We start from the raw sequence: 19325 nt of genomic DNA on the forward strand, positions 1-19325 counted from the left end.
TTCTTTACAAGATTGGAAGTTTATTGCGCAATTTCCCACGTAGCAGCGCGGCAATATATTCGATGAAATGCTCAGACTGCGACACGATTTATCCCACCGCTCGGTACGTTTGGTACTCTCTCGCCTGTCTCCATCCCGTCGGGGCCTTTTCGTTTATTTCTATCCAGTCAGTTGCGCAACACGTATGTCGTGCATGAAAGATAATATCAAGTTGAATGCAATTCTGCAAAATAGAAACCGAGAAAGGCGAAGAGCTGCGAATATCCGTGACAGTCGATCTTCATTTTCGCGATTTGATCGACCATAAAAGTGTATATATGATATACACGCACACTTATATATTGCTTAATTTGCTATGATTTCAGCGGTAAAGTATCAAAAATTTAAACAAATAATAATTTTAATGTTTTCTAATATAGTATTATTATTTATTATGCACCAATTAATATATCTTGTTATACGAGACGTAGTATCTTGTGCAAAGTATATAAAATTCTCGTATATATTTATTTTGAAACGATCATCCTATAGAAACAGTAGCAGTTATCTCGTATAACAAGAAAACGGTAGTATATCTCATGTAAAATTTTTTAAACACTTAATTAAAACTATCTGTCCAGCTGCGTATAAAAGCAGATATATATATTTAGACATCTTTACGAATATTATTCTTTAATTACTAATTAGAATTCCATTAGCGGCTCTCAATAGATAGCTTTCTGCTTGTGAAAACATGAAAGGCACTCGATATTTTGCATTGTAATCTGTATGAAATTTATAACAAACAGCATATTGGCGTACGGCGCATTTGCGCATTTGCGCATTTGCTATATAACAGAGCGTAAACTCGAATTTCTCCAACTAAAATCACAATAAAAGAGCGTATATAATACATAATATGCGTATTACACGTTGGCAATCTGAACAACTTTGTCGGTTTCTCGTGTATAAAGGATTAATTCGCGAAAATTTATGGAGTATTGTAATTAACAATAATTTTCCTAATTAGTATCGTGCAATAGAACTCTTATGCGTATAACTGATACGATGATATATCTCTTTTAAAGCATCTCCGCGCATACATAAGCACGGAAAAGTACATGTATAGATATTTTACACTCTCAGAAAGGATTTCTAATAACGAGACAAAAAATATTCTTGACATATTTAATCGCGTGACAACCTTAAGCGGTATAAAAATAAAACAATTTTAAAATTAAATCAATAATTCCTTTTCTTCTCTCTCGAATTAAATAAGATTGTCTTACTATCTTGAGACAAGAGTAACATATACAAATCTAAGCTTTGTATATTCTTGCAATTTAGAATAACTTGATGTTGGCGCCACAATAGTCGGCGCGAAACCGATATGCGGTGGCGTTACTAGGCATTTTATTCTAGATTTAAGAATTTTCCATTTAAGATTAAAATATTCCTTTTTCAATAATAAATATGATTGTCGCTATATCGATCCTATTTTATGATAGATCGAAGAGTAATAGCATTAGATCCGGAAATCTTTTCTGTGGGTGTACCTGTCCAAACACATCACTATTCTTATTAACGGACCTAGAATTTATGGTGGTTCGAAATATACACATATGATATCGATTTTGCGCTTTAAAGTCGCACACATTTTTCATATAATTTGAATTTTTAAATTGATGAATGTATACGTATATATCGAGAATATAAAATTTTTCCTTTTCCGTATATAAATGCCTTTGTCTGTAAATTTCTTCTATACTTTGTGTACGTACGCGCGTCCTAAAGAATCAGGGTGCATACACGTATCGTACATATGATATCGTAGATAGATATTAATTTTATTTCCGGTTCCGGGGTCTAAAGCCCGACGAGGATATTGCATAATCGATCAAAGAAAAACTTTCGCGTAGAGTCTCGCGGATGATCCTAATTGGGGAGACAGACGGGGAACAAGGAAAGAGGATGGTATTTTGCGCGCTCATTATCTCGTCGGCGGTATTTCTTTGATCAATCGAACGGCCAAGTCGAGTCGGCGGGAAACGTGACGTAAGATCTGCCGGACCAGCCGTGCGGATACAAACGGAAACTATCCCGAAGTTGGTGGCCGCGGCCGGATTGGCTGATGCGTTTGAAGTCTTCCCGAGAGAGAAGCTTCTCATCGTCATGCTAGTCGTATAACCGTAGACGGGCAGGGGGTGTATATATTCCATCGAAACCGAGCGTTTCCACACGGCCGGCTTCGAAACATTTCAATTACTTATGCCATACTAGTTCTCTCTCCTGCACGCGTTGCTTCCTCCCATCTCTTCTTGTATCTCTCTATTAAGCGAGTGACTTAACGGCAGCCTTTCGCAATTTACTCAGTACGGAACCTTAGAATCGACTTCGATATAGATCGTTTGAGTTACCGCTCGACGTACTCTCCCGAATCTGCGGAAGATTAAGCGCCACTGAGCATAAACGCGAGATGTTGGTTCCTTTATAGAAACACGTGCCCATGGCACGTTAATTCTTAAATGATCCGTAACGTAAATAGTACCAAGAATCAGTCGTTTATGATGTATTTTGTAGCTTTAGTTTATTCACTACTCGTAAGTTATGGAGATACTTTTAAACTTCTGTTATAAAATGTGCAAAATATTGTATGCTGATATATAGAAAGTAAAGGAAACTTTAGAAAATGTGTATAAAATGAGACGGTATATTTTTTTGGAACTTGTATTTTTTGCTACGTTGATATTTAAATTTGTATATTGTATAATTCTCTTAAATTGTGATAAACACTTTGCTTACGATGTCGGAAAAGAATGCAAAAAATAGATATTTTATTCGATTGCTTTATTTTTTATTTACCTTGACAGTTACCACATGTCCCAAGTGGACTTGTCAAAATGATTTTTGGCCTATTCCATGTTCTCGACGATGCGCTTGTTGCATGGAGAAGTGCCATTCGCGGAAAATCATCGTCCAATATCACCGTTCTCTTTTCTCTTGCTCGTCGAAGTGTTCTCCACGATAAAGTCTGTCGGTCCGCTTCCCTCTCAGAATCTCTTACACGAAAGCTAAGCACTTTCAGGTGTCCGTTCGCTTCGAAAGTCATAGCCTCAAAGATAATCTCTCTCGCTCATACGAGTTCAACGAGAACTATTACGCGTATGAATACAATCGCGCGTTCTTATCTCGCTGCTTTGAGAACTATTCGGTATTCACCTGTATCAGGCTCTCACTGTGATTATTCATATTCGAGCTTATTAAGAATTACAATTCTTACGATCCTTCTACATCGCTACCCTCTCTTGTCAAACTCCCTTCCTGTAACTCTAGATCCTTGCGGAGCAAAAAAAAAATTTTTCGCATACGTATTGTTTCTCTCTTTTTTTCGCTTCTGCTCGTCTTAGAAAAATAGGACAGACGATTTTATTTCACCATCGCCGGTCTTTATTTCCATGCGGGTTTCATTCGCCCTCCCTTTGTCCATACCGCGAACGCTGAAGCGGAACGCCAAAATGAATGGCCGGAGAATTATTCACTTTGAGAATCTCGGTGAGTTGTGTCGGAGGGTGTGGGACCGAGATAAGATACGACTTCATTTCCGCCTCGCGGCTGCACTATTCTCCACGAGCGTCGTTCATTTCCTTCGTTCGCATCGGGGAGTAACTGTACGAAGTCGGTGCATCGAAGTTAATCTTTCAACATCTTGAGAAGAGACACGATCGCGAACCCGCCAAGGGCGCCAACGGTATTGCCATTCAAGCAACATGTAAATTATTGTATTAAAACAAGTCATCCGCGTTACTCTCTTGATACTTATTGTTTACAAAACTGCACTGATGATTTAAAATTGATTAAGACTGCTGTTTTATATGTATAAAAATATGCGTCAGAATGCAATATTAATTTTTTTGACGCGATTCTTTGAAGATTAATAACAAAAAAAATTCAAAAAGCGGAATTTTAAAGATATTACCGCGTTTTATCTCTATCTCTTCGAAACGAAATCTCTTACTTCACCGAGAGAGAAAAACTCGCATTCGCTCGGGACAACTTATCGCATGCGATACAAGCCGCGCGGAAGTTTTGTAAATTGCTCGCTTTGCTGGAACAAGGAGAGTGTAGCGCGAGCGATGAATTTTAAGACAGGATACGTCGCACGTCCAGAGGCAAATCTAACCGAATTTATTCAAATCCCTATCGTTTTACCCTTCTCTAGCCGTAGGGCGGCAGTAATAAGTCACCGTCATGGATGGTCTCTATGAATAATGCAATTTACGAGAAACTTTTTCCGCAAAACGTATAAATATAGTACGATGCAGGGGACAAAAGTATAGATATATTCCTGCAGCACTTTCAGAGGTCAAGATTGTAAACGGAAACAACGCTTTAAACGAACGCTTTATATGTTGGCCTTAAAAAAAAAAAAAAGCAATCTGTTTATAAATAGTTATTCAGCTTTTCTATATATTTCCGCATCCTTAAAATATACTTCGTAGAGCATATTAGTATAGAAACTATCTCTAATTCTGTGCGCTGCTTTCTTTTATCTCCGAATTCTGTAATTATTTAGGACTCTAAAAATTCATCTCTAATTGCATCTCTAAAAAAATATCAAGTGTTTTAAAATATTCTTTCTTAATTTCTATAGATTTTTGCCAATTAAGCCTGAAGAATGGAAAAACATAATAAAACTTACTCTTTTAAAACTTGCTATTTTATTTTTATTGTATTATATTATATATATTAATAGAATTTTAATTTTAATTACAGACTTAATCACGAGCTTCTTGGGACAGTTCCGGCGTCATTATCGCCGAAAGAATAAGAGGAGAAAACGAATTATTGGGCAGAATGGGACGAGGAAGATTCGCCCATTGGTTGCCTCACAGTTGACACAGTTTCCCTCCGGCGAAGCGACCGGACGATCGATACTGCCACATTACGATTCTGCCTAAGAAGATCATCGTCCCAATAAGCGTTACACGCCGACAACGACGTTTCGATCTTAATGGGCCATTCTCGGTGTGCACTCGTGCGGTGCGCCGTGTATGATACGACTGATGTTTGGGTTTACCGTTAATGCCAGGATAATATCAATCATGGAAAGCCGGTTTCATCAGATCAAACACGGAAGAGATCTATCCGCTGTTGTAAGCGAACGAGAACGTATCGATCGAATTGATATCTAATACGTCTCAGAAATTAAACCTCGAATAATCGATTCAAGCAGAAGATAGCTACGTTTTTGTAAAAACACTCATGCTGTGATTTCGTTGAAACTCGATGAAGAGAGGAAAAATTCCAAAAAATTGATAAATTTTTCGATATATCTTTTCGTTATGTAAAATTTCTTCTTCATCTTTTTATACCATTTAATTCAGTCGGAGGAAGTATAAATCGAATTGACTTATATAATATTGCTTCATCAAAGAAAAAAAATCTAGTTTGTTGCTGTATAATTTAGTTGATCTGTCTTTTGGGAATGTGGTTAAAAATGCGTCCAGTTCCTTTAAATTCGGCGCATATTTTAATTGTGATAGAGCAGAATAATCGCAGTAGGTTTATTTTACGGACTTGAAAAAAGTGAAGCACTCTAATCTAAACCATCCCAATCTAACCCAGAAAGCAAATTCTAGTAGCAAGGGGTGATAGCCGGTTTAGCGCGGCGTTTTCATTTGCAATATTATTGTTATCAATTCTCAGTGTAAACTCAGAAATGCTCAAACGGTAGAAAGGTAGAGAAATTGATAAATCTAATTCTTTTGAAAGCGCGTCATTTATATTATACAAAATAGAATGCGAATTTGTAAGAATCATCTTATAATAAATGAGAGAAATATTCGTTAAAATATCGAGCCGCGCGGAAGATTTAAATGTCATAGGCTCGTTATGTCGGAAAAGAAACTAGCGCGTCGTGAAAGAATAAGAACAGACTGTTGTGAGTCAAACTCACCGATACTCGGATCCCTCGCTCAGTTGTCTGACCGTAATAGGAAATTCGCTAGGTCCATGAGCTTTCAGAAGTTCCTGCAATCGCACGAGCCCCTCGTTGTTCTCGTAGATAATGGTGAAACTCTTCCAGCCCCAGGCCTTCACCAGATCGACGTATGCCTGGAACATGGGTAATCAATCACAAGCTGTGTTATTATTACAGTCGAGTTAACAGATTAACCAAACTGTCCACAACTACTCTAACCCTTTTACATCTCTCGCCATGTAATTTAATTCTCGGGCTATTTACATCGATCGCGATGCAATAATATGCCATCACGCAAAAGCAATAAATACAATGAATAACATTTCTCGTTAAAAAAAAAAATATAATATATTTAATATTAATAACACATATTTTATTTATATAAAGATAAATATAAAATATATAAATATATAAATAAATATAAAATATAATATCGGGGAATAGAAGGAAAGAGAGAGAATATATGTGTATGTGTATTATATTGTCAAAAATCTCTGCGTTGCTGTAGTACGTAGACGGAAGCTTAGAATGTGAAATGAAATTTTACAGAGAAAGTTGAAAGTTGAATATTATTTTTATGTCTAAAAAGATTAACATTTTATTTGTTTTATTACAACTAACAGATTGTAAACAAGTTTGTATGTGACAGATATTGTGTAACATTTATTGTTAGATATGTTCATGCAAAATGACGATGCATAGACGTTTATAAAAAAAAAAAAAAAAAAAAAAAAAAATGTAGATTCACAAGCGTGAAAACTGTGTGCCGCGCTGTGGATCTACAGCAAGTAACGAATTGCATATTGACGCGAAATACAACGGTCCATCGGCAAGAAGAATTTGCGCGCCGGACGTACATGTTTCGCGCGTTCCGAATTCCGTTAGAATTTTGAATTACAATACATTGCCGATGAAATGTCACCGGCGTTAGTTATAAATCGGAGCAGAGCCGAACTCGGATTCCATCGGGCATCATTATTGCGAGCATGGAAAATCGCAGAACACTATATAGTTCCCTGTCGTATTTACTCAATTTTTCGTTGCTTTTTCTATTATAAGCGATTTGTTATATCGGAATCGAAGTCGATTGTTAGACATCCTATACTTTGAAAGGTACCGCGTTGTTGATCGCAATGGCATACTTAAGACCATTTTCATATCAAGGATCTACTATCGGCTCTAGCAAGTTTCCTTAAAGTATCATGTAAATTTATGATCGCGGTTAGTATCGATTTTTTAAAAATAATTGCCATTACTAACGGAAGTCGGTAAAACAAGATTATTTAAGAGCCTTTAAGAGCATAAATTTTAATTCAATATTTTTGTCTATGAAAATAAACTATTATCTTATACACATTCTCTCTCTCTCTCTCTCTCTCTCTCTCTCTCCTATATATATAGTATTTTATCTAATTTGATTTGTTGTTTATTTGATTACGTACATAGTAAGATAAATACAACGAAGAACATAACTACAATTATGTTTTAAAAGAACCTTTTCCATGTTGTATACTCTTTCCTACCACACATTATATCACGATGCAACAGAGTGCCTTCCGCAAGAGTAATTTGTAAGAGGCTGCAACTTATTTTGCCGCGCAGTAGAGCTCGTCTATAGCCGAGGCTTTTAACTGGGAAAACAACTATTACACAGTCGCGACTCTCTCCAATGGCCGAATCGAAGGCGAGCCGAGATGCTTTCGCAAGAATTCACTTTGCTGGTAACGCACACTTCGCAGCCGCGCTTTTTCCGATAATCCGAATTTGCTCTATGAAAGGACGAATATATATTTTCCGACGAGGAATCTTTGCTGTGATTTTTTTTTATCTTCATACTTTCTTCCTCGTGTGAATTCCGTGCAAAATTTTTTATTCACCACCGTCTCGAGATCTCACTTCCTTTGCCGCCCTTTTAGCGAAGAAACCAAGCATCTTTAGCTGCATAATATTTATCTGGGATAATCCTAGCCATTAGGATTATAACGCACGATGTCACGTGCTCCAGATCCTTGGATCAACTCTTAATTTCTATCTCGGCCGCAGGTAAATCATTTCGTAAGCATTACTGGATAAATTCTGCGCATTTGATCCTGCTGATTATCTTATCATATACAGCACAAGTATCTACAAAGTTTTCTTATTAAGAATAAAAATATAAAAGCCACGCGGATTTCAATAATTTGAAATTTATCTTCTTCATTTCAATATATTAAAGTGATGAAAAATAAAAAAGATGAAATTTTATATTTGTAAGATTTGGCTAACAATTTTTTCTTTTCGATCGTAATAAAATTTCTTTAACTATAAAAAGAAGTTTATAGTTTTTTCGATTTCATGCATTATACATAGATCATTCTTGCTGCCTCGTGTTTTATTTACGCTTATATCCTTTATCGTATTCATATCTTGCAATATCGTTGCTAAGATCGAAAGTTCTGAATATACAACATTAATAAGAACCGATTAACTTTTGAAAGTACTACAAGTTCAGCTTTGCAGTATATTTAAATAGGATGGAAATTGGTACGATGGAAATTACTAGGATGTACCTACTTTAGAGAGCAAGATATTCAAAACTTATCGCGCTTCTCCAAAATCAACTTGTCCATCAAAATTATCACACGTGCTAGGCACATGCGTGATTACGATTTTGTAGATAGTAACTTCGTAATGCGTTGGGTCGCTTCACCGTTATTCGTTATTTTAAAAAGTCTAAAAAAAAGATTGAAAAATATAACATGCCGATTTCAATGATATCATTGTATGTGTGCCTTTTTGCTCATTTTTTATATGCTAAAACAGACGACGGTGCAGTTATCGACCCAGTTACTTGTCCATTTGCGATGCTAACAGGCTCGAATTGTCATAGAAAATGTAGACAGCGACCGCTGGCAAATAGCCAGGTCGCATTAATTAATAATACGGTGATTATATACTGTGGATTTTTGTCGAAGAGAGGATTTGCTAAATTTGGTAAATACGTTTTTGATCGTTTAACGGTTCAGCAGAGTATTTTATAATTTTGCTAAACATGAGGAAATAAATATTTCGATGAATTGTATTCTATTGACAGTTTTGATAAAATAAAAAAATGGCTTAGACGTATAATCCCAGAATTATTATACTAATTTTAATTTCATAGTATACTTCAGCGAGAACATTTCTCTTTTAAAGTTCGCAAGAATTTCGTAATATTCAAATACAATTAAACAATTAAATCGACGGTGTATCAAGCATTGAAATAACGTTTGTTCAAACTCGTTACTGTAATGTGATGTTGAATGATAAATGTAGCTTGCGGTTGCTCTCCTGAAATGTTAATGTCTTGTCCACACCGCTATTCCTAACCGTTACAAGCAAGTTTGTATGTAATTTGTGCAACTATATGTGGTCGGTCATTGTCTTTCTTGTCTTTTACATAATTTCATTACATAATTTACATGATTTCATTAAAATTAATTCAACTTTAATAAAAAATGTTCTATTAAGATTAAATTAATATTTTATTAAAAAACAGCAATAAATAAAATGTACTGCTATTTGAGTAAATTTTAAAAAGATAGTCTATAATCTTAAAAGAACGATTTATGAAAATTGAAAATATACTTATGGCTGCTGGAAATAAAATAACGGAAATAGAATAAATTTTATAGGGAACAATTTCTAAGATTTTACGTAAAATGACGCCACTTTTTTGCAATGTATTGGGAGACTGGACAGAACAGTCCGCTTGAAATGTTTTCCGCCTGTAGTGTAAAATTATCGTCGGTTCAACAAGACCGACATAATTTACACGACAGTCCAATTTCGATAGTCTTCTCCGTTTTTCGTCCGATATCCGGAAGGGGAATAAATCGGTCGATGTTCGGAGTATTGATCATTGCTGTACACCCGTGCATCTCCCATAATCACGCGAGTTTACCAATCTGATCGCGACAACTATGCCTGGCGTGTCTGTCGCATATTCGCACGTGCTCAACGACCAACCGGTACCCTACAAATAGCGCGCCATCGCCAGACTCTCGTTCACCTCCGCCGTGTGTTTTGCGCGTGTAATATATCACGACTGGATCGATGTTTAAATTACGCTCAGTGTAGTGCACGTAAATTGCAGCTCGCAATGCTTGTGAAATATCTGAGTGTTTCGTGGCGTGGCTTGCGTGGCGAGGCTTGTAGCGATAATTTTGCCGGCTTCCGATAATCAACGACTGCGAGATCGAATCTGGTTTTCTCGTTCGGAAATGGTTAGATTTTCCGAAGATATATTTCCACGCTGTTATTGAGTATTAATACATTTGTTTAAGCGAATGTTCGTATCATTATAAATTGCATAATAAATTATTATGTATTAATTATATGTTTCGTTATATATTATAATAATTTAGAAATATATATATGACATTTTATTAAAAGATAAGAAAAATGTTAAATTATCTTGTTTGATGATTTTAATAATTAGTCTTTCATTGTAATCCATTTAGAAATTGTGTTTGCTCCTTTTTTCCGAGTATTCACGCACATCTGTATTCCTTAGAAAATTATAATATTATTCCGATCTCTCTCTCTCTCTCTATCTCTCTCTCTCTCTCTCTCTCGTTGTACTGTTATCGGGTAATTAAATATGAATTAATTTATTCGACAAGAATTAAATTATGATAACACTTTTCAATTGTAGGTAAAATCGCCGCTTTTTTCGTCTTAAAAATAGAATTTATTTTTATGTAGAATTAATAAAAGTTAAAATAGCTAAAAATTTAATAACAAAAACATATAATAATTAAACATATTAATAAATAAACGAAAAACATCTTTTGTTATTAAAAAAACTTATTAATGTGTGCATGTATTTTTAAAACAGGTAAAAGGCGTGAAGCTCATAATTGTGTTAAATTAAGTTAATATATCTTTATACATTAATCAATATGAAAGCTACAATATATAAATTATATTAAATTAATTCATTAACACACATAAATATACATATATTGTATGTACTAACATTTGATTATCAGTACTTTAATATTCATTCATCATTTATTATGATTTAATATCCAATTAAAACTAATTTATTATTTTTCCTATGCTTTTATATATATATAAGTTCGACATTAAATTATTACCAGATTTAACATAATTTAACAAAGACAATTTGTATCTATAAGCACGGTTGTAAATCCATTTATGAAATTGAGATAAGGAAATCTTTCATGAAAATGTTTTTCTCGCTCATAAGACTCGACTGAAACAACCTTCCGCTTGTTGCACAATCTATTGTGTCTACCTATCGAAGTTCCGATTGGACGATTATTTTTCATTTCAAAGATTTCGATCGTTAAAATACGCCGTCGCAAGAATAGTAGCGAACGATCAAGAGATGCTTCGAGAGAAAGAGATAGCGCAGCCGAAATTACGTATTCACAGAACATGATGTGAACGTGTAGGAGTGCGCGGACTTTGCGACCCCGATGCAAATTGGCCGGAAATATTTCAACGGTGAAATATTTAAGTCGCCGTACGCCTCGCCATGGTGGCTCTTATCATAGTATCGGAGTTCGCGCGTGACGCGAGATTTATCACGCCCGTTACCTTCCCATTTCGAGCACGTTTGCGGTCGAGTACGTTACGCTTCACACGACGATGGCTGTAACACAGGTTGATCCATTTCTCCTCTCTTACAAGTTCTTCTGCATCTTTTGTCTATTATTTGAAAGAAATCTTCTATTTAGAGCAGGTAATAGCTAAGAATTTTTGCGAATTAATTTGCGATATAAGTTATTATTCAATAGACTCCAAATATGTTTCAATTTAATGGAATTTCTACCAGTTATAAAAATATTTATCACTAATTAAAAAAAGGAATGATAAAACAAGAATATTTATTGAACTCTAATTGAGCACTTTTGCTTTGGAAAAATCCAAATTTACAAATTAATAAGAATGTCCAGAAAAAAATGCTGCTATTACATATGTAGAATAACTTATATATCTACATTTTTTGGTAGACTTTGATAAAATTATAATAGGATATGTTTCAGTAGCACTAACTATTACATATTTTAATTTTAAGAATAAAAATAAAATAAACAAAAATTATGAGAATTTAATAATGAAGATTCGGGTAAAATAAATTTTGAAAATGTAAATGGAAAATATGCCAATCTCCTATTAATTAAAAATAGCTTTTAGCTGAATTAAATTATCCAACTATTTGACATCGAGAATTAAAAAGACATTCGACCGATTCGACACGGCCTTGTACTGCGTTTGGATCAATTAAGAATTCATTAAAAAATTCATCTCGTTAAAAGGAACGACCGTGTATCCGGTGCATTCTGCATGCGCGCGGATGCATATAAGGCGTGGATGCATACGCTTTTATCTCGCCGCGCTTGGATACATTCGTATCCATAGTCGACGTTATGTACTGCTTACTATAATGAACGATGACGCGTGATGCGCGTCGGCTGCGTATTCGCGGATGCGTTCTTTTCCGAGAGCAACGTTGAGATGGAAACAGCTTCTCTCTGTGTTGCATTTTTCAGACATTTTATACCGAGAACCGAAAAGTGTCAACGAGGCGCGTCCGATTTATTCGGATTAAACGCGATTCTCATGGCAAACTTTTTATACACTAAAGTTACGTTTATGAAAAATACCGCATTAAAAAAATTTCAATTTTATTAAAAGCTCTTATAAAGTAAACTTGTTTTGACGATCAAATAAAAAAAAAAAAGAAAAATCATTCTCATTAAAACCATTCTTGTACAGAAATATACTTTAGTTTTCATGAAACGTATTTGTGATGTTTTATATAAAATAGTAAATGTATATGTGTGTGAAAATTTGGAAATATAGAAGAAAATTTTTAAATATTTTAATGTGTTATAATTCTTGCTCATTTTGAATTTTTTTAATTTCAAGTCGTACGTAGATTTATTCATTCGGCTTAAACACGTTTCTTCTTTATACGCGCGTTCAATCAAAAGTTTTCTAAACGTGCTACGCTTTTGCATTGAGTTTTTGCACGCAAAAGGGTCTTGCTCTCTCATTGAGTTCTTACGCGCGTAAAAGATCTACGTAAAATAGCAGTTACTCGTGGTAGCGCGGCTAACGAACCGCTTGCTGACGTACTCCTTGTAACAAGATCTCAAAAAAGAGGAATGTACGTCTGTGCTCTGAGCTCGTATGATTTTTCTAACCGGCTAGACAGAGCGACGAGTGTCTCCCTTTTGCCTCGTGCTCTCTTCTCAAGATGCTTTCCTCACGAGAGTTCTGCTCGCTCTAATTTCAGAATAAATCCCAAGAAATTCGTTTCTATGCCAAATTATGTTCAGGCATTGTAAAACGCTTAATGCATCCGCAAGAATATCGCATCTTAAATTGCAGGGATAAACAGATGAACTAAAATATGTTATATGATTTTATAAAAGAGTAATTTTTCGCTACGTGAATAAATTGTTATTTCTTCATAAAGAAAAAAATCTCAGATTTCATAAAATTTTTTTGCTTTTTGTTTTTCTACGAATACGCAAAACCGCATTTGATTTTTCTTTGACAAAAATTTCGAGATACTTATAATCGTTGAATAATAAGCGACTAAAAATTTAGATATCTTCACAAGTAAAGTTTTCAAACTACGTATAAATAATATATAATTTTATTATTAAAATTAAGTGAGCTAACAAAATTTTATTTAAACGTTTAAACTAAGAAAAAGATATTTACATCCAAATTGTGAAGAAAGATATTGTAACATTCAATATATGTCTTAAAATCAATGAATAAAATTGATATAGAATCTAAAAATCCAGAAAGGCATGTAAAAGCTGGAATATATTCTGCGTATTGTATTGTGATGTCATGATATTTAATCGAATTTGTGAACAATGAACGAAGAGTTTATGTATTAAATCATGCTGTTATGATCATCGATCAAATTTCGATACAATCGGTTACCATAATATGATATAAATGTCTGTTGATTGCGAAATTTACATATAGAATATATTATAATAATTGGCATTAATCCCGAGAGCGTGAGGAACTGCTTTCAATTTTGGTTTTGCGTTATTACGCTCTAAACCGCTCATCGATGACTTTTGAATACTTTAGACGATAAATGCATGATCAATTTTCGCCTCTCAAATTATATCACGCTGTTGTATAAAATATTCATATTTGCAATCTGCCAACGATGAGTACTGGAAAGGAAAATTTTGAAATCGTTGTTTCTCCTGAATATATATTGCGGCGATGAATCGTACACGATTAATAATTGACGCTAAATCGTCAAACTTTAATTCGTCACGTTCACAATGTGTCTATCTTCCAGAATAACATGGCGTCTTTTATTTTTTATTAGTGTCGTTTTATATTAATATTTATCTTACTAATATATAATTATAATTAAATAATAATTATAATATTATTCAGTTCACCCTAGTTGCTTCATAATATTTTTATTAAACGACATTATTAGAGTACTAATTATATAGAATGTCATTTCTCGTTTTAAATTAAATTAAAGCTACTGAACAATAAAAGACTGTGTATCGTATGTATTTTCTATAAATGGCATTAATTAAATTTAACATATAACCATAAAATAGGAAAATATAAAATTTTAATTAAAATAAAATAAAATTTTCCATTATATAAACATAACAAAAATAGATTTTTTGCATATAATTAATGTAAGTAATTTAATATTCCATTTGGAAAAAATTGTTATCTTAATGTACCGTTTTGAAATGATATATCAATTCATCACGCTTTAAGTATTAAATAGAATGGAAAAAGATAATTGTCACGAATAAGTTGAAAAGAGCAGTCAGCGTGATTAAATCCAAATTCCATGGGAAAGCAAAGTTTTGCTTAGTATTACATCTATTGCATATATCTCTAACCTTATCGTACGAAAGTTCGAGTTTTATCGGCTTTTCTGGAAGTAATAAATTAGCAAGATTAGAGTGGTTGTCGATTATCATATTGTAATTACATTTGAATTCGTAGCAATTGCCTCAAAAGACTGAAATTTAAGCAAAACTTTTTACTTAGTTATATATACTTTTGGATAATATTTTTTCACCTTTATATAACGTTATATTGTATAAGCACATGGAAACTGCCAATAGAAATAAAATAAAATAAGATAACGAATATATTTATATATAATATTTGCTGCTTACCTATAACTCGGTTTTAAAATAAAAAATCTGTGCGATATTAAATATATTAAAGTCGCATCGTAGTTGACACTGGCGTTCGTGACTTTGATGCAATTTGTGAAATCATGTAGCGTATTATTACCATACCATTACATCGGATTTGTATGTAAAACCAAATTGCAGTCGATGCCGATGCTAATTTGAATACATTACATTACGTTGGGAAATTGCAAGCTGATGTATCGTTCATAATGTAACGTTGAAGAGATAGAAAAGAAAAGAGAGAAAGAGAGAGAGAGAGCACGCATAATAGAAGTAAAATTGTCTTGATAAGAACACGAATTTGCGTTGCCGGTATTAATTAATTACATTCGATAATGCTTCAAACGAATTTCTATTAAATTTCGCTTACAACGTACGCGCACAAAATGTAATGCGATCACTATATTGGCCTTTTTGCTCGATTGAAATTACATTGGTTCGAATTTCATAGCGCGTACAGCTTAATAACAACATATAAAACTACTTCTGCTGTAATAACTTTCGTTGCATTGATATAGAGAGAACGCTTATGACAGCAGTTTCTGTCAACAGTATACCATCAATAAATTAATTAATAATGTTTTGTATAATTTATAACGATATATTTTCATGTATATAGAAAATTACAAAGTTCGGAACAAAATAATTTCTTGATTGTTTGTGTAAATTCATATATATATAACGAAAAGATTGTTAATAAAATCAAAATACTAATTATACGATAATCATATAAAAAATCGAATAAATAATTGAGACGGAAGTATCGTATAAAGTTGTTACGTGCGTAGTACAAATTTCTTCTGATTCAAGACAGTGCCATTCAAAAAGTGTCCTTTCATTCCATTCTCTCGAATGTCATTCGCGATGAATGCACTTTGCATTCTCCGCGACGATTCATTTCTCCGGGCGGCGTCTCGACTCGACAGTGAAGTTTTCGAAATGCATTCGAGGAAAGAGGGTGATAGAAAGAAAGAAAGAGAGAGAGAGAGAGAGAAAGAGAGAGAGAGAGAGAGAAATGTGAGCGAAAATTGAAGGAAAAGCGACGCTCTTAATTTCGCTTCTAATAGAATTTCGCTTAATGCATTCGTAAATAATGCATTCTTAGATCCGCAGAGCCTTCGAATGCACCGTCTCAACTTGAGTTTGTCCGCGTACTCTGACATTGTCATTATCGACACGTTAAAATAACTGAGAACCGCGAGAAGGTTAGTCTCGTCGAGTACGAGAGAAGAAACTCGCAGCAACAAGCGATTTAGGCTGCTTTGAACACGAATAATCCCCCATTCGCTATTGTATTCTCCTTTCTTTCTCTCTCTCTCTCTCTCTCGCTCTCTCTATCACTCTTAATTCGCTCTCTTCTCGAACGCGAAACGAGATTATGTCTGACTATCTGTCCGACACTACGGAATTATTCACTTTCGACATAATACGACCGCTTTATTCGACGGTACCATATTCTACGTCCATGCTTCCCTTGTACGATATTGCGTCTACATTTCTTTACGATCGTCCTTTTTGGTCGCCCCTTCAATAAAGCGCATCGTTTCGCGCGAGCTCTCTCTCTCTCTCTCTCTCTCTAGAAATAATGCCCGCAATATACAGCGAATGAGTTTCGCCGAAGATTGATCTTATCATCTCCATACTTGCCATCTCATTACTATGTAGACAATCTGCGTAAGTAACATGGATCATTTTTTCACGTTAAGGTTTCTTAGTCCTAATTTCGAAGAAAATATTTTGGATTTAATTAAAATATAGTATTCGATCGTAAATAAATAAAAAAATGTATATAATAATGGAATAAATCGAATTTAGTAAAATAGCGCGAAAATATTATACGCTCTGTTAACAGCTTAAAAAGATTATCGAGAAACAATGTGTATATATCTAGAAAAAAATAATCTTTCTCCAAAAAGTAATTTACTCTTTACGGTATCACGAATCGAAGGATAAACGAAGACAGAGAATTGGAGAAAAGTTAAGAGCAACTCGTCTACCCGATTGAACTGATTAATCGGAACTCGCAAATTTGATCGTTATCCCGATCAACCCCGACGAACGAAACGCTCATCAACGTCAGAAACGAATACGCGGGAATGCAATCCATTTACTTCTGACACGATCTCTACCGTAATGGAAGAGAAAAGACGGCGGAGGCAGAAGATGCGGTCGGCCAAACGAGCGCGAAGAAATCTTGCGAAAGAGGAAACGGACGTAAATAGTTAATCGGTGAGATGCTGAAGAAGGGGAGAAGGATGCAATCGGCTTTTAATCGCGCTGGCTGTACGTGCTATCGGAGTGCGTGGTTTTGTTGAATGGCGTTGATTACTAACTATTTCCGGAAAAATAAACCCGATGTAATTGTGTGAATTCTTTCCTCCTACATAGTACTTAAAAGCCAACGAGAAAGCGAGAAGAAAGCAATAGCAACAGAAGTTGCGAGAGAAGAGTTCTCGTACAAACAGTCGTGAATGCCGCAGCAGAATCAAGAAGGTACTTATCGTCAATAATCTGTTTAGGCGGTGGCGATCAAGTACTACTTGAAGCGAATGCAATTGCGGCCGTTTCTGAATGTAATAAAGTGTGATATTGTCGCATATTTTGTCTAAATTATTTGGAAAAGGGAGAGATGTTGGAAAAAAGTATTGTATAAATATATTAAAGAATCTGATCCAAAGAATAATCTAATTTTTGTCGCGTTTCAATTTATTACGAATTATACAAAATAAATCTGATTTTTGGAAAAAAAATTTAATCGTTGTGAGAAATTTATGTTATATTTAAATTAAATATTAAAAATTTGTAATAATAATAATAATCTTAATTTTTCTTATTCAAAAAAAAAAAAAATAATAATAATAATATTAAATTCCATTCCATTTTAGACAATTTTTCTCATCAAGAATAACGTAAAATTTAGAAGTTTATTTATCATTTGAGATATACGTATATATTGTATTCTAAAAATTTTTATTATTAAATTGTAAAATTTTTTTTAGATCCATAGTATAATAAAAGTAAAGAAAAATGCAGTTAAGAAAATATGAGAATATTAAATGTTTTCTTAAAACTCTTCAACGTTCAAAATTGAGCCTCAAAGCTGGTCAGGATGTCAGCATTGTAAATTGGATAAAGTGACACGATAAAACATAATGAGCAAAGGTTCGATTAGGAAATGGTACAAATTAAATTCCAACATAGCGGTTGATTCAACCGCGATTCATATAGGTATATTGCGACTGTTGGTTTGACGACCATCGGAGCATAGAAGTCGGTCCATTATCAGCTACGAGCAAGATCATTAAATCATTGCCGCGGTAACGGCAATTGCGCTCCTCGTGGTTCATTAACACCAACATATCGCCTACTATGTCATCGTAATGTCGATTATCTTACGACCGAAATAGCCAATATCATTTTATAATTGGAAGTATGAAAGCGGAAAATGTTTGATTCGTTTTTAATGTACATAAAAAATAATTTTAATTGTAGAAAATTCTCTCTGATTAAAATATACGCATGGTGTGCATAATTATATAGGGAATGCCTCTGTAATCATTACAGACATACAATATATATCATCATTAGTGACATTTTAACAATTGAAGAATTCAGATTCGAGCAATCGCTGATCGAAACAAATGTATTCCATAATAATCAGAAGATATCCATAATGATGATAATGATCAATAATGCTTTATATATGTGTATATGACATATGATATTATAACATACGTATTTATATATGATATACAATACATATATCTACAATATATTCATATAAGAATAAGACATTAATGATTCAAATTAAAAGTACTGATACATATAATTTATATAATTTTATTTATTTGTAAAGATTATATAAAAAAAAAAAAAAAAAATATTTATCTCTCTTTCTTTCTGTCTTTAAAATTTTATTATTAAAAAAGATATTATAAGAAAGAGAGCGAGAATTCGACAAGTTCGTAGGGCATTTCTTTGATGGCTTACGAAAAGTTATTTTATTTTGCGAGATTCACAGAACACAGAACAGAAGAAGCAATTCACGTCCGTGCAGGAATGTGAATCGAAATACCTGACAATCCGATTTCAACACGGATAATACGAGCTGTTGTAAAGTTCAAAGAGAGATTGGATAGATTCGTCTTCGCGTTTGA

The 19325-nt window shown here is 33.9% G+C and overlaps 1 protein-coding gene and 1 long non-coding RNA gene across 4 annotated transcripts in view; one reads left to right on the forward strand and one right to left on the reverse strand.

The window, feature by feature from the left end:
* The window catches only part of LOC138941495 (uncharacterized), a 158229-nt gene extending 153026 nt beyond the window's left edge, over positions 1-5203 (forward strand). Inside the window, exon 4 of the long non-coding RNA XR_011448175.1 lies at positions 4753-5203. This is a non-coding gene — a long non-coding RNA (uncharacterized lncRNA). The remainder of the gene's footprint in view (positions 1-4752) is intronic.
* Kair1d (Kainate-type ionotropic glutamate receptor subunit 1D) overlaps positions 1-19325 on the reverse strand; it is a 230611-nt gene that overhangs the window by 56776 nt on the left and 154510 nt on the right. For all 3 annotated transcript variants that reach the window (XM_070311206.1, XM_070311205.1, XM_070311204.1), the window contains one exon: positions 5936-6093. In XM_070311206.1, the coding sequence (XP_070167307.1) occupies positions 5936-6093 (158 nt within the window). The remainder of the gene's footprint in view (positions 1-5935; positions 6094-19325) is intronic.

This window comes from Polyergus mexicanus, unplaced genomic scaffold (genome assembly GCF_030449975.1).
Source record: "Polyergus mexicanus isolate NDT 795.1 unplaced genomic scaffold, iyPolMexi1.0 SCAF_19, whole genome shotgun sequence".
Lineage (NCBI taxonomy): Eukaryota > Metazoa > Arthropoda > Insecta > Hymenoptera > Formicidae > Polyergus > Polyergus mexicanus.